Here is a 26,724-nt window from a genome sequence, read left to right as displayed (position 1 = left end):
GTTGGGACAAAGAATCACACACAGTGAGAGAGACACAGGGTGTCATGAGCACAGTCATGCACCTACAGAGTCAGACACTCATACAGTCACGCATAGAGAGACAGATATGGGGTGTCACACATTCACATGTGTCTTGACAGTGGGACACAATCAATTATTCATCCACAAGTTGGGAACACACACTGCATCAGAGTCAATGACCTACCAGGGTTCAAATGCAATCACATATACATTATGGCATGGGAATGATCCCAGAAACGTTGGCACACCTACTGCTAGCCCCTGAGAGTTGTGGGACAAATTCCACACCCTTCCACATGCACAGAATCACAGACACCCTGAAGGTTGTACAGTTACAGGTGTGCATGCAGCTACTGACACATGAACACACAAGGACCCACGTACGCCAATGCCCAGACTGGCCTGGCCCACACTGATATACATGGGGACCATTCCAGAACCCCACACACACCCCTACACACCTTTGCTCAAGTTCTGAAATACTACAAAACTTCATGAAAACCTCCACACTCTTAACACCCCAGCATCACAGTACACACATACATACGCACCTGCGGCCACAGGACACAATCACAAACACACACACAACTCCACAGGACCCTCAGTCCTCAGCGAGGTTGGCCCAAGGTGTCAAACCAGACTCCACGCCCTCCCATTGAGGGAGGCGGAGGGAGGTGTTAAGGTGAATTCCCCATTAACAACAGCACTTATATGGCTGTTCTGCATAGATTAACTCAAACTTCAAAAAAATCCCATGAGGTTATTATAATTGCCCCAGGGTGAGAAAACCCAGGCACAGATGAGTTAGTCACTAGCGCAGAGTTACGGAGCTAGATGAGCAGAAATTGTCTCCATCACTGCTATCAGCGCTGTATCCTAAGCGCCTAAAACTGCACCTAGCACACAGTAAGCGCTCAAGAAAGGTTAGTTGAACAAATGAAGGAATCACATCACTTCACCTTTAATATTTCATTCCCATATTTCAGGTGGGAAAACTGGGGCCTCCAGGTGGATTCACAAGCCGCTCCCCCGCCCCGCCCGGCCCCTCAAGTCCAGCCTCCCAGCCCCGATCGGTCCAGTCACTCTTTTCCCGGCCTTAATGGGGGTGGGACCTGGCTCGGTATGAGGCAGGACCAAGGCCTTTCTGCCTTCCTATTGGTGCTCCTCCATTTGGGGCGGGACCTCTCTAAACCAGCGTTCTCGATTTGCTGTCTCCCTGGTGGCCCGTGACCTGGAAGCAATCTGGGTAAAATGGCGGCGCCCAGAGTCGAGACCGAACGGGCCCGGAGTCCGTGGCTTGCCGCGTGAGTATGTAGGTCGCGCGTGGGGAGGCTAGCTCGAACTTCTGGGTCCTGGACGGCCAGTTCTGGGCCGGCAGGGCGAGCGGGCGGCCCAGAGCAACCCAGCTGCAGGGCCAGGGCACCGTGACCTTTTGAGATGCGGGGCGGGGACGGGCTGGGAAATCCGCTCTCGGTGTACTCCCCTCCCCACTTCCCTAATCTCCTGTTTTGCAGATGAGACAGCTGAGGCTCAGAAAATTTAAGGCCTTCTCCCGAAGTCACGCCGCAAGTTGGCAGCTGGGCTAGAATTCGAACCCGCGTCAGTCCATTTCTCCCAAGGAACCGAGAATCCTGACAGCCAGCCTCAGAGCTGCTGTAGGTACACCCCCCCTACCCCCCGCCACGGGGGTTCAGACTTCTAGATCATAGACGTTTTGTAGAAATTTAGCTCTTCTCCTAATTGATCTGATACTTGTTAGGCACCTACCATAGTCCAGGCACTGTCCAGGTGCTGGAAACACTTCAATGAGGAATACAAAGCCTCCGGTCTCCTTGGGGAGCCAGACATTAAACAAGTTAGTAGAGGGAACAGGTGATTTCAGATGTTAATAATTGTTAATAATGCATTCATCAGGGTGCTGGGGGCTTTAAACTGGAGTGGGGCTATGGTCAGGGAAAGCCTCTCATTTGAATATAGACCTGAATGACCAGAGACAGCTATGGACTGATCTGGGGGAAGAAATTTCCCAACAGAGGGAAAAGCAAGTGCAAAGGCTCTGAGCCTAGAATAAACTTAGCTTGTTTAAGAAACAATGTAGCTAAGGGCGCCTGGGTGGCTCAGTCTGTTAAGCGTCCGCCTACCGCTCAGGTCATGATCCCCGGGTCCTGGGATGGAGCCCTGAGTAGGGCTCCCTGCTCCTGGGGATTCTGCTTCGCCCTCTGCCCCTTCCCCTCCCCCTGCTCGCGCTCTCTCTCTCAAATAAATAAATAAAATCTTAAAAAAAAAAAAAAAAAGTTCAGTTTGGAGGGGTGGACCCTGTCTGAATTTTTTTTTTTTTTTAAGATTTTATTTATTTATTCGACAGAGAGAGAGATAGCCAGTGAGAGAGGGAACACAAGCAGGGGTAGTGGGAGAGGAAGAAGCAGGCTCATAGCAGAGGAGCCTGATGTGGGGCTCGATCCCGCAACGCCAGGATCACGCCCTGAGCCGAAGGCAGACGCTTAACCACTGTGCCACCCAGGCGCCCCCCTGTCTGAATATTTTAAGTGTGATGTAACACTAGCAATTTTTAGGCAGAGAGCACTGAAATTAGTTTACATTCTAAAAAGCTCCCTCTGACCATGGCAGCGAGAATTGACTGGTGGGAAGGCTGGGTAGGTATTAAAGAGATCATGGATTGGGGTGGTGGCTTGCAGATGGAGAGAAATGGATATATTCGGGATGGATTTGGAAGTACTCATCAGGACTTCTCGGTGGATTATATGGGTGAGTGAGGGACATAGTGGACTCAGAAATGACTTCTAGGTTTGTGGACTGAATGATTGGGAATGGTGGTGTCATTGGCTAGGATGCGGAGGAACAAGTTTAAGCAGGGATATCATTCTGGAGCAAATTAAGTCTGAAATGGCTAGGTATATGCCCAAGTGGCGGTTAGGTATGGAGGTTGGAGCTCAGGACTGGCAATATCTATGTGGAATCCAGGGCTCCTGGGTGGCTCAGTCTGTTAAGCGTCTGCTTTCAGCTCAGGTCATGGTCCCAGGGTCCTGGGATCAAGCTCCGCATTGGGCTTCCTGCTCAGCGGGAAGTCTGCTTCTCCCTCTCCCCTCAGCTTGCACTCTCCCTCACTCACGCTCACTCTCTCTCTTTCAGATAAATAAGTAAAATCTTCAAAAAAAAAATAACTATTTGGAATCCATCAGCAAATAGATCATCATTTCAGAGACTTTAACACTCATATGAGAAACCTGGACTCTTCTTAAAATGTGGATTCTGATTCAGGAGGTCTGGGTTAGGGCTGAGATTCAGCTTCTCTAATGAGCTTCCAAATGATGATGTTGATATAGCTGGGCCCTGGAACACATTTTGAGTAGTGAAGATTCAGATAAGGTCTTAATCTTGGCTTCATATTAGATTCATTGGAGGCTCTTGTTTTTGTTTTTTTTAAAGATTATATATTTGAGAGAGCATGAGCAGATGCTGGGGGCAGAGGGAGAGGGAGCCCCTATGTGGGGCTCAATCCCAGGACCCAAGGATCGTGACCTGAGCTGAAGGCAGAGCTTAACTGACTGAGCCACCCAGCTGCCCCTGGAGCACTTTAAAATGCTGATGCCTGGGCCCTAGATTTAGATACTTTGATTTATTATATCCAGGGTATGGCCTGGACATAGGGATTTTTAAAAGCTCTCTAGATGATTCTAATATGAAAAAAGTTTGAGAACCATTAGTGCTGCCCATAATAATACGGAGAAGAGAAGAACAAGTTGAAAGACAACTCAGGGTAGCAGGCAGACAAATCCAGAATGTGGGACTCTTTGCCGCTTTATTACTAAAAGTGTGGTCCCCAAACCAGCAGCATCAGTATCATTTGGAAGCTTGTTGGAGGTGCAAGATCTTTAGCTCTACCCCAGACTTGCTGGATCAAAGTCTGCATATATTTTTTAAGATTCTATTTATTTATTTATTTGACAGAGAGCATGAGAGAGAACAAGAGAAAGCACAAGCAGGGGGAACAGCAGAGGGAGAGGGAGAAGCAGGCTCCCCACTGAGCAGGGAGCCCGATGCCGGGCTCAGTCCCAGCACCCTGGGATCATGACCTGAACCGAAGGCAGACACTTAACTGACGCAGCCACCCAGGCGCCCCCAAAATCTGCATTTGTAACAAGGTCATGGGTGATTTATTGGCACATTTAAGTTTGCAGACATTGCAAACTTTAAAGAAGGAAGTGGGTCTTGCTGATTGGCTGAGAAACAGCCCGGGTTTAGGAAGAAAATCTAGAGTGCCAAGGAAGTGGGAGGAGGGCCTCACCTATGGTACATACTTCAGAGAAATTAAGCAAAATGAGGCCTGAGAAATAAATAAGCATTGGCTTTGGTAAGTGTAAAACCAAAAGGGATCTATACAAACGATGTCAGTGGAGTAGCTGGGGCAGCAGCCAAGCTGGAGAGAGTGAGGAAGCAGAGTGTGTATGTACCTCTTGGGAGAAGCTTTGCTGTAAAGGGAGCAGAGATGTGGAGCAGAGGCTGGAGGGAGTCTTTGGGACAAGTAGGGAGATGCTAGAGAAAGTTTAAATGATAATAAGAATAGTACAGACACTTCCCAGCTTATTTTCTGAGGTCAGCATTACCTTGATTCCAAATCACACAGACACTCAAAACTACAGACTGTTATCTCTTATGAATATGGATGTAAAAATCCTCAACAAAATAACCAGCAAACCAAATTTTAGCAACATACAAAAAGGATTATACACCATGGCCAAGTGGAATTTGTCCCAGAAATGCAAGATTAGTTCAAAATCTGAAAATTGGGGTGGCTGGGTGGCTCAGTCGGTTAAGCATCTGCCTTCAGCTCAGGTCATGATCCCAGGATCCTGGGATCGAGCCCTGCATTGGGCTCCCTGGTCAGCGGAGAGCCTGCTTCTCTTTCTCCCTCTGCTGCGCCCCCCTGCTTGTGTGCCTGCTCTCCCTCTCTCTGTCAAATAAATAAATAAAATCTTAAAAAAAAATAAGTAAGTAAAATGAAATCTGAAAAATCGGTTAATATAATATACCATATTAATAGAATAAAAGACAAAAACTACACAGTCGTTTCACTAGATGCAACAAAAAGTACTTAACACAATCCAGTATCTTTCTGATGAAAATATTCAACATCTGGATATAGAAGGGAATTTCTTTTTTTTTTTTTTAAGATTTTTATTTATTTATTCTAGAGAGAGCGAGCACAAGAGTGAGCGTGAGTGGGGCGAGGGGCAGAGGGAGAGGGACAAGCAGACCCCATACTGAGTGCAGAGTCCGATGTGGGGCTCATTCCCACAGCCCTGGGATTATGACTTGAGCCAAAATCAAGAGACAGACACCCAACCGACTGAGCCACTCAGGCACCCCAGAAGGGAATTTCTTTAACCTATGAAGGCCATTTCAGAAAACCCACAGCTCACATCATACTTAATGATGAAAGACTGGATACTCTTCCCCTAAGATCAAGAACAAGAAAAGGATATCTACTCTTGCCACTTCTACTCAACATTGTACTGGAGGGTTCCAGCAAGGGCACTTGGGAAAGGAAAATAAATAAAAGCCATCCAGTTTGGAAAGGGAGAGGTAAAACTGTATTTGTAGGTGGCGTGATCTTGTATATAGAAAATCCTAAAGAAGGCAGTAAAAAGCTATTGAAACTAATAAGTGAGTTCAGCAAGGTTGCAGGATATAAGATCAAAATACATAAAAAATAAATTGTATTCCTATACACTGGCACTGAACAATATAGAAATGAAATTAAGAAAATAATCCCATATGTAATAGCTTCATAAAGAATGAAACATGAATAGGGGCGCCTGGCTGGCTCAGTTGTTAGAGCATGTGACTTTTGATCTTGGGGTTGTGAATTCAAGCCCCACGTTGGGTGTAGACATTACTTAGAAATAAATCTTTAAAAAAAAACATAAATTTACAATAAATAATTATTTATTATTTAATAATATAACATAGATAAAAAGATTTAACAAAAGTAAGAAACTCATACACTGAAAACTATAAAACGTTGAGAGAAATTAAAGATAATCTAAATAAATGGAGAGGCATCCCGTGTTCATGGGTCAGAAGACTTAATGTTAAGATACCAACATTCCCTAAATTGATCTATAGACTCAACACAATCCCTATCAGAATCCCTCTGGCTTTTTGCAGAAATTGACAGCTGATTCTAAAGTTTATATGTAATTGCAGGGGAGCCGGAATAGCCAAAACAATTTTGTAAAAAAAAGAACAAAGTTGGAAGACTTACAGTTCCTGATTTTAAAACTTAACAGAACTATAATAATCAAAACAGTGTGGTACTGGCATAAGACCCAACGTATAGGGGCGCCTGGGTAGCGCAGCGGTTAAGCGCCTGCCTTCGGCTCAGGGCGTGATCCCGGCGTTCTGGGATCGAGCCCCACATCAGGCTCCTCCGCTATGAGCCTGCTTCTTCCTCTCCCACTCCCCCTGCTTGTGTTCCCTCTCGCGCTGGCTGTCTCTCTGTGTCAAATAAATAAATAAAATTAAAAAAAAAAAAAAAAAAAGACCCAACGTATAGATCAATGAAATTGGGAACCCAGAATTAAACCCTTAACATTTATGGTCAAGTGATTTTCAGCAAGAACAACAGGACAAAAGAGTGCACTTATCATGATGAGCACTAATGTATAGAATTGTTGAATCACGTTATTGTACACCTGAAACTAACATAACTATATTAACTATACTAAAATTAAAACTTCATTTAAAAAAAAAAAGAATGCCAAGACAAAGAAATAGGGAAAGAATAGTCTCTTCAACAAATAGTACTAGGACAATTGGATATCCACTTGTAATGAATCCCTTTCTCACACCATACACAATAATTAATTAAAGGTGGATCATGGGATTAAATGTAAGAGCTAAAACTATTAAACTCTTAGAAGAAAAGAGGAATAAATCTTTTTTTTAAGATTTATATTATTTGAGCAAGAGAGTGGGGGGGGAGGGGCAGAGGGAGAGAGAGTCCCAAGCAGACTCCACGCTGAGCGCAGAGCCTAGTCCGGGGGCTCAGTCTCATGACCCTGAGATCATGACCTGAGCTGAAACCAAGAGTCAGATGCCTAACCAGCTGCGACACCCAGGCGCCCCAACATAGGAGTAAGTCTTTATGACCTTGGCCTTGGTAGTGGTTTTTTAGGTACAACATCAAGACCGCAGCTATAAAAGAAAAACAAATTGGACATCAGAATAAGACTTGTGCTGTGAACTGTTAACATCAAGAAAGTGAAAAGACGACCCAAAGAATGGGAGAAAGTATTTGTAAATCACAAGGGTATCCAGAATATATAAAGAACTCTTACAACTCAATGATAAAAAGATAAGTAGTCCAATTTTTTAAATGTACAAAGGATCTAAATACACATTTCTCCAAAAAAGATACACAATGGCCAATAAGGACCCGAAAAGATACCTGGCATCAGTTTTTAGGGAAGTGCAAATCCAACCATGAGATACCACTTCGCATTCACTACTGCGTCCAATGAAAAAAACCACAAGAATTGGCAAGGAGGTGGAGAAATTAGAACCCTTATATATTGCTGGTGAGAATGTAAAATGGTGCGGCCACGTTAGAGAATGGTTTGGCAGGGGGAGCCTGGCTGCGTCAGTTGATAGAGCATGCGGCTTCTGATCTGGGGGTTATGAGTTCAAGCGCCATGTTGGGCAGGGAGGCTACTTAAAATAAAAAAAAAAAAAAACAGTTTGGCAGTTCCTCAAAATGTTAGACATAGAATTACCATACATCTCAGCAGTTTGACTTCGTGTATATCCCTAAGAGGCATAAAGTACCCGTTCACACAAAACTTCCACGCAGGTGTTCACAGCAGCGTTAATCATAATAGTCAAAAAGCGGAAACAACCCCAAATGTCCATCAATTGATGAATGGATAAACAAAGCATGGTTATATCCATATAATGGAATTTTTTAGCAATTAAAATGAATGAAGTCTGATACATGGATAAGCCCGAAACACCTGCTAAGTGAACGGCTAGTCACACAAGAGCACGTGTTGCGTGACTCCTTTTATACAAACTACCCAGAGTGGGCAAGTTATAGAGACAGTGCGTTAGTGGTTGCCTGAGGGAAAATGAGAGGAACTGCTGATGGGTATAGGTTTTCTTCTTGGGGTAACGAGAATGTTCTAAAATTAGATTGCAGTGATGGTTGCAGGGTTCTGTGAGTATACTAAAAAACCATTGAATTTTACACTTGGAAACGGTGAACTATAGGATATGTGAATAAAACTGTTATAAAAAAAAAAAAAAAAAAGATCCAGAGGCACCTGGGTGGCTCATTTGGTTAAGCGTCTAACTCTTGGTTTCGGCTCAGGTCATGATCTCACGATTGTGAGACTGAGCCCTGTGTCGGGCTCCACACTGGGCGTGGAACCTGCTTAAAATTCCCTCTCTCCCTCTTGCCCCTCCCCCCCATCACATGCACTCTTTCTGTCTTATTTTTTATTTGAGAAAGAGAGAACAAGCCGGGTGGGGGGGGGGGAGCAGAGGGAGAAGCAGGCTCCCCGCTAAGCAGGGAGCCCAACATGGGACTGAATCCCAGGCCCCTGAGATCATGACCTGAGCTGAAGGCAGATACTTAACCAACTGAGCCACCCAGGCACCCCATAAATAAATCTTAAAAAAAAAAAAAAAGGGTCCAGTAGGGAGGGGGACCATGGCAGGAGCAAATTCCTCGAGATAGTGGAGGGTTTAGCCCAGCAAAGTAGGGACCCTTGGTTGTAACAGCCATTTTAAGTCCATCTTGTGGATAAGGAGACCAGGGGGCCTGGTGAGTTAGCCATGCCATCTGGATCATGGCTCTGCCCATGAGGGGTCTCATCTCCATTAGCAGGTGGGGTGCCAGGCTGATGCTGTCTTTTTTTCCCTCTCTTGGCCAGGTGGTTGTCTGACAAGCAGCGGCATGAGCTGGGCCCAAGCCATCCTGCTGGCCCGGGGCCTCTCTCGGGGCTGGGGAGACATCTGCGGGCCTCTCTTGGGAGCCCCCTTCTCTCAGGTAACCAGCAGCCTATCGGCTCTGAGGGCCAGCTGAACGTGCCTTATTCATTTTAAGAAGCGCTACTGTCCATGTGGGTAGGGGGGTTGAATTTGGAAATGGGGTTACAGGAGCGCAGTAGATTTGGGTGGTGACTATGGGTAACTCCCGCATCCATTTGTAAAGATGGGGGCAGAACATTGAACTTCCGTCCCTTCCACGAGTGACCAGATGGCCCAAGCCAATCGATGGGCCTAGACAGCAGTAACAGTGATGGCGGCAGTGATGGTAATAATAATTACGTATACCTTGTTCTGTTGTGCTTCACAGATAATGGTTTGTTTGGTTGGTTGATTTTGGTTTTTCGGTTTTTACAAGTTGAGGGTTTGTGGCAGCCCTCTGTCGAGCAAGTTTGTTGGTGCCATGTTCCGACAGCATTTGCTCCTTTCGTGTCTCTGTGTCCCATTTTGGTAATTCTTGTAATATTTCAACCTTATTCATTATTATCATGCGTGTTATGGTGATCTGTGAGCAGCGATTATGACCCACTGAAAGCTCACATATGCTGCTTAGCATTTTTTAGCAAGAAAGCATTTTTTAATTAAGGTACATACATTTTTTTAGACGTAATGTTATTGCTTTCTTCATAGACCACAGTATAGGGTAAACCTAACTTTCCTATGTGCATTGGGAAGCCTCAGAATTCATTTGACTCACTTTATTGTGACATTTGTTTTATTGTGGAGTCTGGAACTGAACCCTCCATGTCTCCGGGGTACGCCTATGCTTCCCTTACTAAGCACTTCCTCTGTGTCAGGCCCTGTGCTATGCTTTTTGTTTACATTATCTCCTTTGTGGGGTCTCCCCTTCTTTTGGGCATCCTGGAGCTTCCTTTCTGGTATTTGACCTATGCACATACCACCTACAGAATGAGTGGCCTACAATTTTACTTTAAATGGACACTTTTTGTTTGTTTGTTTGTTTGTTTTTTAAAGATTTTATTTATTTATTCGACAGAGATAGAGACAGCCAGCGAGAGAGGGAACACAAGGAGGGGGAATGGGAGAGAAAGAAGCAGGCTCATAGCGGAAGAGCCTGATGTGGGGCTCGATCCCGTAACGCCGGGATCACGCCAAGCCGAAGGCAGAGGCCTAACTGCTGTGCCACCCAGGTGCCCCTTTTTTGTTTGTTTGTTTGTTTGTTTTAAAGATTTTATTTATTTATTCGACAGAGATAGAGACAGCCAGCGAGAGAGGGAACACAAGCAGGGGGAGTGGGAGAGGAAGAAGCAGGCTCATAGCGAGGAGCCTGATGTGGGGCTCGATCCCAGAACGCCAGGATCACGCCCTGAGCCGAAGGCAGACGCTTAACCGCTGTGCCACCCAGGCGCCCCCTTTTTTGTTTGTTTTTTAAACATCACCTTATGTAAGTAGGACATTGGGATGGCTGTTGGGGCAGCAGAGCAGAGAGACTAAGGGCAGGGACTGTGATCTCAGCTCTGTCACTTTGTAGCTATGGGACACCAGACATCCCATTTCACCTCTCTGAGCCTCAGTTTCCTCCTCTGTAAAATGGGTACACTAAGAGCACTCTCTCGGTGGGCAATTGGAAAGATTAAACGAGCTTCACATTCAGAAAGTGATCAACAATGCCTGGAAGAAGATTCAATAACTATTAGCTTTTATTTGCCATATATATAGATATAGATAGGTAGATATCTAGATCTATATATCTTTAATAAATAAATAAATAAATAAATAAACATTCGATTTCACTTAAAATAAGAAATTAGGTAGTGTACTACCCATACTGGGGTTAGCAAACATTTTCATGAAGAGTCAGATAGTAAATATTTGGGGCTTTGCAAGCCACACAGTCTGTTACAACTACTCATCTCTGCCAGTGTCGTGTAAAAACAGCCCCAGACTAGACATCATGAATGTGCCTGGCCATATTCGAATACAACTTTATTTATTATTATTTTATTTTATTTTTTAAGTTTTTATTTTTATTTTTATTTTTTTTAGATTTTTCTTATTTATTTATTTGACAGAGAGACAGCTAGAGAGGGAACACAAGCAGGGGCAGCAGCAGGCAGAGGGAGAAGCAGGTTCCCTGCTGAGCAGGGAGCCTGACGTGCGGCTCGATCTCAGAACCCTGGGATCATGGCCCGCGCCGAAGGCAGATGCTTAACGACTGAGCCACCCAGGCACCCCGAATACAATTTTATTGACAAAAGGAGATAGCTGGTCATAGTTGCCCCTCAGATTTGCCCCCAGCAGCCTCCACTCCTCACTCTGGGGAGCAAGGTCTGCCTTGACTCAAGGGAAACACCATCGTAACAGACAGGGAAGCTTAGGCCTGAGTAGTAAAGTGGGATGTGGGTATCACCTAGCAGAGGACAGCCAAGCCAAGATTCCTGCTGAGTCCAAAATCTGCATTTTCTTTTTTAAACTCAGTTGTTGACATGTATCTTTTGAACAGATAATACAGTTAGTTACCGTGAGCAATTCAAACAGTTCTGGGGCCACACCAGACAAGGGTCTGTCCCTCTTTTGCTTGGCCACCACTTAGCTCCCCTCTCTAGAGGCAAGAGGTGTTACCCACTTAATGCATTTCCTCCCAGACGTATTTTACAGGAGCAGGAAATGTATATGCATACAGTCGATTCTCATTATCCACAGTAACATTTTATAAAGTGCCCGCCTACACCGAATTAGCTAGTGAACCCCAAACTATCGCTTCCAGGAAAATACAGGTCGGTTCTTGTGAGCCTCGCCTCACATTTTCATCAACCAGTCAACCCCCTGCTTGTGTCTGTGAATGACCAGGAAAGTGTTAAGAGTATTGACTTTGGGATTACAAATCGTTTTTAGCAAGTAGGCAAATTTACAACCAGGGAGTCCACCAATAATGAAGATCTATTGTATATAAGTCGGTGAGGTTTTTTTACACCTCTGGGAACTTACTCTACACATCGATTCACACGCTATTTTTTTTCATTTCATAATATACCTGGGAGCTCGTTCTGGGTCACGCAAGACCCTCCTCGGGGCCCCTCATAGATGCAGGTACTGCCTGCCCACGTTCATGGCCGGGGGCTTAACCATTCCCTTGCCGATGTACGTTGCGGCCCTTTCCACCGCTGCCGTGGAAGTCCAAACGTCATCGGGCGCAGGTTTTGTTCAGAGCTGTCGGATTTACAAACCCGAAGCAGGATCCCTGCATCAGAGGGGGTGTTTGCCATGCTCAATGTGGCCCAGAGGCCCCATGGGGGTTTCACTGTTGTTTTCTCACACTTTGTAACAGTGCCTGAACTTGGGCTTATCACCACAGCACCCCGCTTCCTCAGGGGCCCTTCGGGATGCCCACTGGCACCTTGCCCGGGAAGGAGCCAGCCCAGCAGCCCCCGGGGGCCCAGATTCCGGCAATGGTTCTCTGTCCCCAGGTGCCTCTCCGGGCCGCACGGGGCCTCCACTGCAGCGCAGCCACCCGTAACTCAGACTCGTGGCTCGTCCCGCCCCCGCCTGAGCCCCGGAAGGGCCCCGGACCCACGAAGGCCCTGGCCCTCCACGAGGAGCTGTTCCAGCAGGCACCGGCAGGGGCGCGGGACAAGGCGAACTTCGTGCGCGCGGTGCAGAACTTTGGGCAGCACAACGTGCACAAGCGGGGCCACGTGGACTTCATCTACCTGGCGCTGCGCAAGATGCGGGAGTACGGCGTCGAGCGCGACCTGGCTGTCTACAACCTGCTGCTCGACGTCTTTCCCAAGGAGGTCTTCCGGCCTCGAAGCATCATCCAGAGCATCTTCATCCACTACCCACGGCAGCAGGAGTGTGGGATCGCCGTCCTGGAACAGATGGAGAGCCACGGTGAGGCCCGCAGGCTCAGGGCTGGGGAGTGGGTTTCCTCCTTCTCCCCGGTCTTGGGCCCCTCCGCCGCTCCAGGGCTCTGTCTTGCCTTTTCTCTGTGTGTCTGTCTGTTTGGCTGGTTTGCTCCCCCTCACTCCCCTCTCTCAATCTCTCCTCTGTCTCTCATCTCTTTCCTCTCTCCCTCTGACTGTTCCTTTCAATTCTGATTCTGTTCTCCCTCTCTGTCATCAATCCCCTGACTTCAATTCTTCCTGTCTCTGATTCTTTCCATCTGGCCCTCCTCCTGATTCCCTCTTGGCCCCGGCTCCTCTGCCCCTCCCTGTCTCCCATGTTTCTGTCTCCCCTTACCCCTTTGAGCCCCTCCCTGAGGCTCTGCCTCCTTCTGCCCGATGCAGGCGTGATGCCCAACAAGGAGACTGAGTTCCTACTGATTCAGATATTTGGACGTAAAAGTTACCCCATGCTCAAGTTCGTGCGCATGAAACTGTGGTTCTCCCGCTTCAAGAATATCAACCCCTTCCCTGTGCCCCGGGACCTGCCGCAGGACCCTGTGGACCTGGCCAAGTTGGGCCTGCGGCACATGGAGCCCAACCTCAGCTCAACGGTCACCATTTACCAGGTATCCACCCCTTTCCACACCTTCAGCCACAACCCCAGCCCGGGCCCCTCACTCACCCTGAGTGATTGTGCTGAGACAGACTGAGCCCTCACTAGATTCCCGTGGCCCTCACTCCTCACTACAGCTTGACCTCTGACCTCTGACCTCCACTCCTGCCCCTCTCCCCACACTCTGTATTCTGGGCATCTGTCTTCCTTTCTGGTCTTTGAGCCCTTTTTTTTTTTTTTGAAGATTTTATATTTATTTATTTGAGGGGGCAGGGGAGGGGCAGAGGGAGAGGGAGAATCCCAAGCAGACTCCACGTTGAGCTTGGAGCCCAATGCAGGGCTCGATCCCAAGATGCTGAGATCATGACCTGAGCTGAAATCAAGAGTTGGACGCTCGACCAACTAAGGCACCCAGGTGCCCCGGTTCTTGAGCATTCTATGCCAGTTTTCTTCTCAGGCCTTTGTGCTCACTGCTCCCTCTGCCAGGACTACTCCTCCCTGGGACTTCATGTTCTTCTGATCTCGGCTATGCCATCCCTTCCTCAGGATCCCCTTCCTGACCACCCTGGCTGAGGCACTGGGTGACTGGCTTGGTTGCTCATTCACCATGATTCAGTTTCCCCTGTGTCTCCCAAGGCTCAGCACAGGGTCTGGCACAAAGCTGAGCTCAGCAGTTGTTTGTTGAATGACTGAATGAAATAGTCCACACACACACGCACACACACACACACACACACCACACACACCCCGGTGTTCTAAGGGTGCCACTCGTGCCAGACCACGTGGAGGATCCTTTGGTCCTGGAGGCTGACCCCAGATCACAGTTTCTCTCGGAGCTGCTGGTTCTGAGATGGAGAAGCACTGGGGGCTGTGGGAGCCCAGAAGGGGCAGGGGGGAGGGAGGGCTTCCTATAGGAGGTGAGGGTGAGCTGCACTCAAGCAGGACAGGAGAGGCGAGGAGAGCATTCTAGGCAGAGGGAGCAGTGTGGGCTGGGGTTCAGAGGGCAGCTGGGAGATGCAGAAAGGGCTTCCTCTGGCCAGTGCAGGGGGTGGGGCTCGGGTGTGGGGAGAAGGGGCATGGAGGCACCAAGCTAAAGAGTGTGGTTTGAACCGGTTGGTGGGGAAGGAGCCACCAGGAAGTTTTAAGAAGAGGAAGGATGGGGTGGGAGTCATGTTTCTGGAAGGAGTTTCTGTTTCAAAAGCACCCTCTGGTGGCCACATGGTTGGTGTTGGATGGGGGCCAACCGAGGACCGAGGGATTGGGACAGTGGGTAATGGGGTGTCTGGGTGAGAAAGGACAGAGACTTGGCCTGGAGCACATCGCAGAGGAAAGCTAGTCTTTAACTCATTTCTTCATTTTGAAAAGTAAAGCATTAGAAGCCAAACAGTCCTCAAGGACACACAGTGAAGAGTTCTCCTCTCCTAGCCTGGCCCTTCAGTCCCCAGGCTCCTTCCCCAGAGGTGACCACGTCTGTGTCTCCTTGCATTTGCAAGCAGATAGATCCTTTGTATGTATTCTTGTTTCCCCTCATTATGAAAAATACATACAGAAAGCTTGAAAACATGGTAAAATGATCACCAGCACCACCTAGATTTAAAATGGGAACAATCCAAGACTCCATCAAGAGGGCATTGTCTATGTAGATTCTAACAGCGCAGTCAGATTTGTAAAAAAAAAAAAAAAAAAAAAGAGCAAGTGAAAAGTTGAAGTATATTCAGTGGTACAGTACGTTTCCTTCAGTGTGAGAGGGGAGGGGAAATAAAAGTGCATATAACTATTTGCCTGTTTTCACAAAAATAAATAATGCAAAGATAGATCTGAAAAGGGAAGAAATGATTATCTCTGGGCAGGCGGAGGAAATGGGGTAGAGAGAACAGGAGTGGAAGAGAGACATCTATTTAATATGGATTGACTTTTAAACTGTGAAAATGTTTACGTGTATTTTCTTTTTAAAGATTTTATTTATTTATTCGACAGAGATAGAGACAGCCAGCGAGAGAGGGAACACAAGCAGGGGGAGTGGGAGAGGAAGAAGCAGGCTCATAGCGGAGGAGCCCGATGTGGGGCTCGATCCCATAACGCTGGGATCACGCCCCGAGCCGAAGGCAGACGCCCAATGACTGCACCACCTATGCGCCCCAGTGTGTATTTTTTTAAATCAAAGGGGGGAGGGGAACTCCACTAAAATTGAAAACAAGCAGAAACAAATGGATATGGCTAAATATCTAATTGATAGTATAATCAATGAGAGAAGAAGTTCTTCCAAGTCAATTGTCCAACTGCCCGTCCTTAGTGGCATCTGTTCCAAGAACAGACATACCTGTAGAGAAATCCTAAGCTTAATCCCATAGCGTTATGGTTACCAGTAACATCAAAACTATTTCTGTGGTTTGATAGATAAGTAAATGTATTACTATTGATAGGAACCAAGATTTTTAGTGAGAAAAAGAAAGAAAAATATACAATCGAATGTGAAAAAAGAAAAAAAAAAAAAGAAGAACTCCATGGTGTGAAATTTAAAATGAAAGATCAGTATTGGGGCGCCGGGGTGGCTTAGTCGGCTAAGTGTCCAACTCTTGAACTCAGCTCGGGTCTTGATCTCAGGGTCATGAGTTCAAGCCCTGTGCTTGGCTCCACGCTGGGTGTGGAGCCTACTTAAAAGAAAAAAATATATAAGTATAATTGTTCGGTAAAAAGGCCCAGGAGCAAAACATATACTTTTTTCTGCCTCCAAAAAACTTACACTTTGAAAATGTTTCTGCAGTGGCATAGCATTCTGCATATGTTCTGCACCTTGCCTTTGCTGTTTTCACTTAAGCATATGGCTAGGAGCCCATTCTGTGTCCATACCCATTGAATTACCTGTGTTCTTTGTAACTTGAAAGGATGAATGATAGTTGTCTACTCTCAGACGTTTCAGTCAAAGAATATATGCATTTTTAAGATTTTATGTATTTGTTAGATCAATAGAGCATGCATGAGTAGGGGGAGGGACAGAGGGAGAGGGAGAAGCAGGCTCCCTGCTGAGCAAGCCCAATGTGGGACTCAATCCAATGCATTTTTTAAAATTTCATTTGGGGGACACCTGGGTGGCTGAGTTGGTTAAGTGTCTGCCTTTGGCTCAGGTCATGATCACAGGGTCCTGGGATCAAGTCCCGCATCGGGCTCCCTGCTCAGTGGGGAGTCTGCTTCTCCCTCTCCCTCTGCCTGGTGCTCCCCCTGGTTCCTTCTCTCCCTCTCTCTCTCTCTCTCTCAAATAAATAAATAAATAAAATCTTTAAAAATTTTTTTTCATTTGGTTTGGTTTTTGAATCATGGCTCTATGTAAAGTCAGAAGGATATAAAACTGTCCTCCTGTTCTCCAAGAGGCAAACACTGATTTGTTTCCTGTGTCTCCTTGAGAGTATACTGTGCATGTGAAATTATTTTTCTTTTTAAAACTTTACAAGCACAGGGGCGCCTGGGTGGCTCAGTCGTTAAGCGTCTGCCTTCGGCTCAGGGCGTGATCTCAGCGTTCTGGGATCAAGGCCCACATCAGGCTCCTCTGCTAGGAGCCTGCTTCTTCCTCTCCCACTCCCCCTGCTTGTGTTCTCTCTCTCGCTGGCTGTCTCTCTATGTCAAATTAATAAATAAAAAATCTTAAAAAAAAAAAAAAGAATTTTACAAGCACGGAACATTTACTATGTGCCAGGCACTGTTCTCAGCATTTTAGAACCATCTGAATTAAGTGCTGTTATCTCCATTTTGCATCTGGAGAAACTGAGGCACACAGGTACATCGACTTGACCATGGTCACACAGCCTGTGTGGCAGATCCCAAATTTTAACACAGGTAGGCAGGCTCTAAGGTTCCCTCTGGGTACACATCTTAAATGTCGGCAGCTAGCGCCAAAGTGGATAGAAATAAGGAAGGGATGGGCTTGAGTGCTGGGTCGGAGGCCAAGAGGAGCCCTGAATTCGCTGGGATCCCCTTCCCCATTTTTCTCCCCAGCTCTTCTATAGGGGCTGGGGGCCACAAGCTTCCACCCCTCCTCCTCCTTGCAGATGCCTTCTTCCAAAGACTCCACAGGTGCAGCAGATCCTGCTGAGCCCCACATTGTAGGTAAGGCTCTGGCATGGGGGGCTGGATTCCCACCAGGCCTGCTGGGTGGGCTCCCTGGGCCTTTGGGCAGAGCCCATCAGCCAGCCCCCCCCCCCCCCGGGCATGTGTGTATCCTCACCAGGAATCCAGACTCCTGATCAGCAGGCTGCCTTGGCCAACCACAACCCAGCCCGGCCTGTCTTCGTCGAGGGCCCCTTTTCCCTGTGGCTCCGAGACAAATGTGTCTATTATCATATCCTCAGAGCTGACTTGCTGCCCCCTGAGGAGAGGGTAAGGCCCCAAAGCGTGAGTGGGGGGTATGGGTGTGTTTGGGGGGCTTGCACCACCCTAAGGGCTCATGTGAGGTCTCAGAGGGGCAAGCGGGGCAAGCGGAAAGGGAAGGGATAGCTCCTGGTTTGGGGAGGTAGGCTGTAGCTGGCTGCAAGATCCTGGGCCTCTGACCCTGCTGGACCCGCCTCCCTGGGGTAGGAAGTGGAGGAAATTCCGGAGGAATGGAATCTCTACTATCCGATGCAGCTGGACCTGGATTACGGGAGGAGTGGCTGGGATGACTACGAGTTTGACATCCATAAAGGTAAAACTGGGATGGGCAGGGTTCCAAACACCAGACATGATGAGGCCTCTGGGGTGGAAGGGTGGCACCCAGACTGAGACCCAGCCCTGTTACCACATGCAGACCCAGTAGATGTCCAAAGACACACACAAACACACACTCCTCAGGGGCTCCAGGCCTGTTAGCCCTTGGTCATGGAGCATCTCTATGCTGGCTACTGAGTGTGACCAGGACAGGCCAAGTCTCTCCCCTTGAGCAGCTCTGGGCAGTGGGAGAACAGGCAAGTTAAGTTACATTCCTCGGGTCTCAAGGGAGGAGCACACCATCCAGCATCAGGTGGGATGTGGGGAGAACTTCCTGGTGGAATGTTGAAGAACCAGGAGGCATCACTCAGGTGAAGCATGGGATTAGCAGTCTAGGCAGACAGGATATTTTGTGCAGAGGCTTGGGTGCACAAGAAACATGCCACCTGTGGCCTGGAAGGAGTGCAGGTATGGGGGGGGGGGGTGTCCTCGGATTCCCATTGCACAAACTCTGAGCACCTATTTCCCCCAACAGTGGAGGAAGGCCCTGTCTTCGCCATATGCATGGCGGGTGCCCACGACCAAGCTACACTGGCCAAGTGGATCCAGGGCTTGCAGGAGACCAACCCAGCCCTGGCCCAGATCCCCGTGGTCTTCCGCCTGGCTGGGTCCACCGGGGAACTCCGGGAGTCCTCTTCAGGGGTGAAAGAGCCGCCCCCGCCCCCGCCAGAGGGCCAGGAAGAAGAGGAAGACAATCAGCAGCGACAGCAGCAGGGCCAGAGCTGAGCTTGAGCGGTGACCTGCACAAGCTGTGGACTGGTGTGACAGCGTGAGATGCCTTTTGAGTGTACAGCAAATAAAAGTTTTCCGGTCTTCAGCCTGCCCTCTCTCTTCTCTAGCAGCGTGGCGTCTCTGTCCCTTTAATGCTTGGTGGCCTGGCTTTTCAAGGGATCTGCAGCATCCGGGACGGACAGATCAGACTCCAGACTTTACCTCTGCCTTCACCTGACAGCTCCTACCCTTCCGTTGTCATTTCCAGGATGCATTCAGGATGAAGCGTAGAGAGGGGAGCCCCTACCTCCCAGGGTCTACGGGCTCATCTAAGTCTTCCCGAGCCTGGCCTCAAACCTCAGCCCCTCCCCTCGGTCTCTGCGAAGTTAGAAAGTTTAACAGAGGAAAGAAGAATGGGTTGTTGCTTGCGCTTGTGGCGCGCATGCGCAGTTTCTGCTCTTGGTCTCCTCTTGGCGCCGTGGGGCAGTGAAAGTCCGTGAGAAATTTCCCGTCGGCGCGGAAGATGCGCGCCACTTCCGGCCGGGCTCCTAACAACGGGGGAGGTTGGTAACCAGGGAGGGGGGGATGGCGGAGCGGGTGCCGGAGCCCGAGGCGGAGGCGGAGGCTGAGGCGGGCGCAGGCGGGGAGGCGGCGGCCGAGGAGGGCGCGGCGGGCCGCAAGGCGCGGGGTCGGCCGCGGCTCACGGAGTCCGACCGAGCGCGGCGGCGGCTCGAGTCCCGGAAGAAGTACGACGTGCGGCGTGTGTACCTGGGCGAGGCGCACGGGCCCTGGGTGGACCTGCGGCGCCGCAGCGGCTGGAGCGACGCCAAGCTCGCAGCCTATCTCATCTCGCTGGAGCGCGGCCAGCGTAGCGGCCGCCACGGGTGAGGGGGCCCGGCTCGAGGGAGGGAGGGAGCGAGCGAGGGAGGAGACGCCCCCATTCCCCGCCGAGCCTGGTCCCGCCCCCTCTGCCCACGGCCCCGCCCCCGGCACCTGTGAGCCCCGCCCAGTGGCCGGGCTGCCGGCCAGGGTCTCCTACGGCAGGTCCTGGGACGCGCCTGGCTCGCGGCCCCGCCTCCCGTCTTTCCGACTGCCCAATCCTAGAATGCGCCCAGCCTCTCGACCCGCCTCTTAGCACTTGGCCCCGCCCGCTAGATTTGTGGCTGCCCAATCCTAGTACGGGCCCCACCTCCAAGCGTTCTAACTGCCTAGTCCCTGGAGGGGCGGCCCCGCCTCTGAGGCCTTAATGCCCCTTCTTCCTTGTTGGTCCTCGGGATCTCACATGCCTCATCCTCTAAAACCCCTACTGTGTAGCCTGGGGCTGTGACTGGATACACTGGGCCACCCAGTCCTGTCCCTCATGAGGTTCTGGCACTCCATCTGGGGCTGTGTGTGGCCCCATTCCCACAACCCTCGACCCCAGACATAGGAAGACTCCCCACAGTCCAGATCGCATTCCCTTAAACCTCTTGGCTCCTGGGGAGCACCTTAGCCCATGGAGACTCAGTTGAAGAGGAGGCCCCAAGTTAGCTGCTTAGGTAGAGGGCAGAGCCCTTTGCAGAGTCTCAGTCTTGAGAATGAGGAGTGTGGATGCAATTTTTCCCTTCCTGCCTAATAGGTTGGCGTGACAATTAAATGAGTTAAAATACAGCAAAAGGCTTAGAACATGGTTGGCACATAGTGAGCACTCCAGGTATTAGTGGTTATGATGATATTTGTTCTCTGTCGCAAGCAATGCTGCGACAGAATCCTTGCTGTGCCCTGGTTTTTATTTGCACACATTGGCATGTTTCTCTGGGGGGAGATTCTAAGGATCAAGAATCAACCAGATCCTTCTGCCTCCCTGGGGTGGCAGGCTGGCTTACATGCCCAGGAGTGCAGCAGGAAATGCTGGGCATTAAAAAAAACTCAAGCTAGTGTTCCATTATTGGAGTTTCTTTTTTTTAGACAGAGACATAGCACAAGCAGGGAAGGCGGGGGGAGGGGAGCAGGGTGAGAAGGAGAGAGAATCTTAAGCAGGCTCCATGCCCAGCGCAGCACAGAACCCAACTCGGAGCTCGATCTCACAACCCTGATAGCATGACCTGAGCTGAAATCAAGAGTGCCATGCTTCACCGACTTAACCGCCCAGACATCGGCCCATTATTGGAGTTACTGACTCCGTTAATCTGGGTAGAGTTGCAGACCTTGTGCTTTTTTCTGCAAAGCTTCCAGGGAGACATTATGTGCAGCTGGAGTTGAGAACCACTGGGCAGAGGGAGCCCCTGGAGGTCCCTAAGCTGGAAGTGGTATTTGCAGAAGCTCGGTTTGTGTAGTCCTGCAGGCCTGGGGCCAGGACACTGAGACAACCCAGACAGGGAATGGCAATAACCGGATCCCAGGACACATGGGTAGTCGGAAAAATACACTACCCTGAGTGAGGGGTCTCCTGTGGAAAATGGACATGACCAGAGACAGGGCATCACTGGTTTAAACTCTTCAATTATTTGTAACTATCTTGTACCTGGAAGGATTTCAGTTCAAGACTATGTACAACATGGACCAGAAGACAGAAATGAAAAGTGGGATGAAAAGAGAAAGGAGGGGCGCCTGGGTGGCTCAGTCAGTTGGGTGTCTGCCTTTGGCTCCGGTTGTCATCTCAGGGTCCTGGGATCAGGCCCGTGTCAAGCTGTCTGCTTGGCGGGGAGTCTGCTTCTCCCTCTGCCTCTGCCCCTCCCCACCGCTCATGCTGTCTCCCTCTCTCAAATAAATTAATAAAATTAAAAAAGAAAAGAGAAAGGAAAAGGAGGGACACAGTGGGGCTAGGATCAGTGTTATTGGATTGAGGCATAAGTCACAGGGGACAAGGGCAGTTTTGTGGCATGGTGAGTTAAAAACCTGACCAGAGGGGTTCAAAAGACATGAAGAAGTGGGAATGGAGAAATGGCCATGAATTTGCCTCAGAGCCACGCAGCAGCCAGTGGGAAAGGGGAAACAATGGTCAATAGTGGAGTCTCCAGTGTCCATCTGTTTCAGGAACGCTTACTCAGTACCTGCTATGTCCCAGACACTGGTATAGGTGCTGATGGCGTAGCAGTGAGCAACACGAAAAATCACAGCCTTATGGAGCTGTCATTCTAGAGGGCAGAGACTTGTCCACTGTGCAAAGGTTGTCTATTACTATATATTTACTGTCATTTACTATAAAGAATAAATTATGTAGTGAGAGACAGATAGGGGCTATGTAAAGAAAAAAAGTGAAATAGGGAAAGAGGAATCAGGAGGGTGTGCTGGAGGTTTAAGTAGGGTGTTAGGGTGGGCCACAGTGAGAGGATAGCATCCGGGGTACAGACCTGAAGGAGGCCAGGGAGAGCCATGCAGATATCTGGGGGAAGAGCATTTGAGGAAGAAGGAATGGCAGGTGCAAAGGCCCTGAGGCAGGACCCAGCCTGGTGTGTACATGGGGCAGTGAGGAGGCCCGTGTGGCCGGAGCACAATGAGAGGATGAAGAGTGGGAAAAGGCGAGGACAGGAAGGTGACAGGGCCTTGTGGGCTGCCTGGAGGACTCTGGTTTTTCCTTCCAGTGAAGTGGGAGGCCTGATAGGATTTTTTTTTTTTTTTTTTTTTTTTGCTTTGCTTTTTTTAAGTACGGAATTTTGGACAGAGAGGTCCCATACCTGGCTTATATTTTAACAGAAGCACTCTCCAGGGTGTGTGTGGCAGGAGGATTGGGTGAGGGATGCCCTGAAACAAGGTTGGCTAAGAGTTGGCGTCTTTAAACCTCGTGATGGGCTCCAGGAAGTTCACTCTTCTCTCTAGCGTTGCATGTGTTTGAATTTTTCTTTTTACATCTTCAAATGTTAACAAGAAAATCAAAAGAAGCACACGGACTCCGATGTTGAGGCTGTGGTGGGGGAGGGCTGGAGCTGGCAGACTGGGAAGGAGCTGACTGCTCTCGTCCAGGTGAGTGAGGCGGGGCCATGCAGAAGTGGAGAGAAGTGGTTGAAATTAGGGCCAATGGGGTTTGCTGATGGGTGTGGATACGAAAGACGTCCCCTGGTTTGGACCCAAGCACCTGGAAAGTTGCAGACGCCGTTAACGAGAAGGGCTAGTTCGGGGGCAATAGGACAGCTCACGTGTGAGCCATCTGCGAGACCCCTACAGGTAATGTTGGGGAAGCGTGCTGGTCGTGTCGTCAGGAGAGGGCCAGGTGGGAGATCCGGATTTGGCAGTCACCAGGCCAGTGATGGTATGGTGCTGGAGGGTGCCAAGGGGGCTTGGGTAGACACACAGGTCTGAGCCCGGCGCTCTCAGTCTGTGTTTAGAGAAGTCAGGGATACGAGGGAGAAGCAGCAACCTGGAGGCTGGTGGAGAACCCGCCGGGGCGGCGTCCTGGAGGCCACGGGAAGGATCTGCAGTCGAACGCTGCTGGGCCGAGTGAGGTGGCCACCCCGGGGGCCGAAATGGGGCAGTTGGTGGTATGATGGAGAAAACCCTGACTCGAGGGGCTCAAGGGAGACGGAGGAGAAGACAGGAAGGCTGTGCACGTGTATAAACAACTCAGAGGGGGACAGAGGAATGGGCGGAAGTTGGCAGGGAAGGGGCTTCAGATTATTTAAATCCAGGGTAGAAGAACTGGTGGTGTGTTTGGACACTTGGTGGGGATGATGAAGTCGAGCGTGAAAGCACATGGCAGAGGAGGGTGGAGGAGAACGGCTGGGCGCCGTTTGGGGGCTGGCCACTGCGAGGAAAGCAGAGCCCTGGAGAAGCCCCAGCAGCTGCTGTCCTCAAACAGGGTGATGTGTAAGGGGTGGAACTCGGAGAAGTGGGCAAGGGGAGGGAAGGCAGTTTGAGGTCTGGCCTCGTTTAATTGCCGCAGCAACTCTGTGTGGGAGGCACTGCTGTTTTCCCCAGATGAGGACACTGGGGTCAGAGGGGACGAGACACAGCTAGTCAGTGGCAGAGAGGAAACTTGAACTCGGCTCTGACTGGCACCAAACACCAAGCAGTGTTCCCAGCACCCCGGTCATGGCAAGGCCGTGGGTGCACAGAGGTGGCCATGGGTGTTGGGACTCGGGTGTGAGTGAGGATTGGGGCAGCCAGCCTCCCCCTTGCAGGGGAGGGGAGAGCCGTGGGAGGGGATGGAGGCAACTGGGATGGGGGTGAGGGAGGGGGCAGAGACCTGGACGGGGCAGAGCCAGGGGCAGGAGGGGCAGAGGAGCCCAGGGGAGCTGTCCTGGGACCAGACGTGGGGCGTGGGGGCTGCAAATTTTTAGCAGGCTGGACAGGGGTCAGGTGGGCTAGGTGGTGAAGCCGACAAGGGACCCTGGACTGCCTGTCAGGATAATTTGTGGTGAGAGCACAGTCTGGCCCGTAGTGGGGAGGCTCTGTGACAATGTCGACAATCACAGTGATCATCTCTACCACTTGCCGACTGGTTACTAAGTGCCAGGGGCTGCCCCAAGCTCTTTCAATGCACATAACCTCATGCCAGTCCCACAAGGAAGGCATGGTTATGATCCCCTGCTGCAGATGGGGAAACTGAGGCATGGGGAGACAAGGTTACCCAGAGTCTCAGGGCCTTCTGCTGCAGCGTAGAAAAGGAAGGATGAGGGGCACCTGGCTGGTTCAGTCGGAAGAGAATGCAACTCTTCATCTCAGGGTCATGAGTTCGGGCCCCACATTGGGTATAGAGATTACTTTTTTTTTTAAGATTTATTTATTTGAGAGAGAGAAAGAGAGTGTGAGTGGGGGAAGGGGCAGAGGGAGAGAGAGAAAGAGGAAAGAGAATCTCAAGCAGACTCCCCACTGAGCAACGAGCCTGATCTCACAACCCTGAGACCAGAGCTGAAATCAAGAGTCAGACGCTTAACCGACGGAGCCACCCAGGTACCCCGGGTGTAGAGATTACTTAAATAAATAAATTTAAAGGAAAAAAAAAAGGAAGGCTGAGGCAGCAGCCAGAGCGGGCAGGCAGACCCAGAAGCATGGTGTCAGGAGGGCAGAGGGAGGCCCCTCACGGGTCGAGGAGAGGTGACTCTGAAGCGCCTGCCCACAGCACGTGTAGAGCCAGTACTGGGCCCCAGCCGAGCGGCCTGGATGGGGTCAGGATCCCACCTGGCAGTTCTGGTGGCCATCGGGGTGCGGAAAGCCTTGGAGGGTCCCCAGCGTTGGGGCCCGGCCTTACCCTGGGCTCCCTGAGGCACACGGTCAGGGTGTTGGGCTCCAGCCAAAGCGGGGAAGGCCCCAGAGCCAGGCGGGTATGATGACCAGGGCATGTGGGCCCGAGCTGGCTGCAGGGGCAGGACTGATGGAGGGGGCAGCGCCTTGGCCTGGGACCCACACAGAGCAGGCAGTTCAGGTCGGGGGCAGGGTCGTTACAGGGCCAGGCATCCTGGCTCAGTCTGACGGTCTCCCCAGGGCTCTCAACCAGCCTGGGGGGCAGAAGCTTCAGGGCCCTGGATGGGGCAGTGCCGGTTTTGAAGCCGACTCCACAAAGGTCCTATTGCTATGGAACAAATGACCACGGACTTCATGGCTTAAAACCACATGGATTATCTCACATTTCTGCGGGCCAGGAGTCTAGCATGTTTTAGCTGCGTCTTCTGCTCAAGGTCTCACAGGCCTGAAGTTTCAGCCAGCCGTGTCTTCATCTGGAGGCTCGACTAGGGAAAGAGTTGCTTCCAGACTCCCTCGGAGCATTGGCAGAATTCATTTCCTCCTGGATTGTACAGCTGATGTCCCCACAGCCTTGAGGCTGTCAACCAGGATTGCTCTCAGCTCCCAGAGGCCGTTCTCAGGTCCCAGCCCCTCATAGGCCTCTCCTAGCCTCGGCCTTAAGGGCTCCCCTGATTAGGCCAGGCCCACCTTGGAAAGCTCCCTCCTGATTGATTCCAAGTCACCTAGCCACAGGAGTGGTCTCCCGTCATATTCTCAGGCCACCCCACTCAAGGGGAGAGGATTATAGAGTGTGTGACCCGAGGTTGGGAATCGTGGGGCCAGCATAGAATTCTGCCTGCCCCACCGACTTCCTGTTACCCCTTTTCTGAGTTCTCCACTCCCTGGCCACGGGCCCCTGGGTAGGCAGCCTCCCTCCTCAGCCTCATTTTCCCACTTGGTGAAACAGGTGGTGATGCTAGACCACCGTCCAAGGGCTGGTGTCAGTGGAGGAGAGAGTCCACGCGAAGAGCCCTGGGAAATAGAACGGCAGCTACAATTCGGCCTTGAAGCCGTATGCTGTCATTAGCTCAGCATCAGCCAGGCCCTATGTTCACTCCCCCTGCCTCTCTCTTTCAGGAAGCCTTGGGAGCAGGTCCCCAAAAAGCCAAAGCGGAAGAAAAGTAAGTGGGGCTGCAGCCAGTGGGGAGGGGATGGGTGTTGGGAGTAAGTGGCTTTGTTGTTCATTCCCTCACTCATTCTCAGGCACCATTTGTGAAGGGCCGGCATGCACCAGTGCTGTGCGGACCAGGACAGACCCAGCCCTGCCCTCGCAGAGCCCACGGTCTCAGGGAAAGATGGGACCAGGCCCAGCAGGGCCGTAGCAGGGAACTGGGGGCACCAGGGGCCCAGAGGAAGGGCCGGACTCAGCTGGGCCTGGGGAGGGGCAGGGGGCAGGGGCCGGAAGGGGACTGGCACCTGTGCTGTGCCCGGTGGCGGTGCCCCCACCACCCCCATAAAAGGCCAACTCACCACCCCACGCTGCACAGCTGACAAGGGGCCAGGCCAGACTGCAAACCTGTGTCACCCGAG

The 26,724-nt window shown here is 50.4% G+C and overlaps 2 protein-coding genes across 4 annotated transcripts in view; both read left to right on the top strand.

The window, feature by feature from the left end:
- The first annotated feature begins 1,231 nt into the window (after positions 1 to 1,231).
- Positions 1,232 to 19,102, top strand: ECSIT (ECSIT signaling integrator). Of its 3 annotated transcripts, none has more exons than XM_026481483.4 (9): positions 1,232 to 1,325; positions 1,536 to 1,676; positions 8,976 to 9,091; positions 12,519 to 12,942; positions 13,338 to 13,561; positions 17,592 to 17,649; positions 17,771 to 17,919; positions 18,118 to 18,223; positions 18,761 to 19,102. In XM_026481483.4, exons 3-9 carry the CDS (start codon positions 8,999 to 9,001, stop codon positions 19,009 to 19,011), a joined length of 1,305 nt encoding a protein of 434 aa, XP_026337268.1. In that variant the 5' UTR covers positions 1,232 to 1,325; positions 1,536 to 1,676; positions 8,976 to 8,998; the 3' UTR covers positions 19,012 to 19,102. The 3 variants fall into 3 exon arrangements, with proteins under 3 accessions (XP_026337268.1, XP_026337269.1, XP_057167520.1); XM_026481484.4 differs by having other exon boundaries at positions 1,236 to 1,325; positions 18,166 to 18,223; XM_057311537.1 differs by having other exon boundaries at positions 1,250 to 1,333.
- Positions 19,103 to 19,581: 479 nt separating this feature from the next.
- The window catches only part of ZNF653 (zinc finger protein 653), a 16,758-nt gene continuing 9,615 nt past the window's right edge, over positions 19,582 to 26,724 (top strand). The window contains exons 1-2 of the mRNA XM_026481480.4: positions 19,582 to 19,880; positions 26,272 to 26,315. Of these exons, the coding sequence (XP_026337265.1) occupies positions 19,582 to 19,880; positions 26,272 to 26,315 (343 nt within the window). The remainder of the gene's footprint in view (positions 19,881 to 26,271; positions 26,316 to 26,724) is intronic.

Source organism: Ursus arctos, unplaced genomic scaffold (assembly GCF_023065955.2).
Source record: "Ursus arctos isolate Adak ecotype North America unplaced genomic scaffold, UrsArc2.0 scaffold_14, whole genome shotgun sequence".
In the NCBI taxonomy this organism is placed as follows: domain Eukaryota; kingdom Metazoa; phylum Chordata; class Mammalia; order Carnivora; family Ursidae; genus Ursus; species Ursus arctos.
The sequence above is the reverse complement of the archived record's forward strand: the minus strand, read 5'-3'. Positions and strand labels throughout refer to the sequence as shown.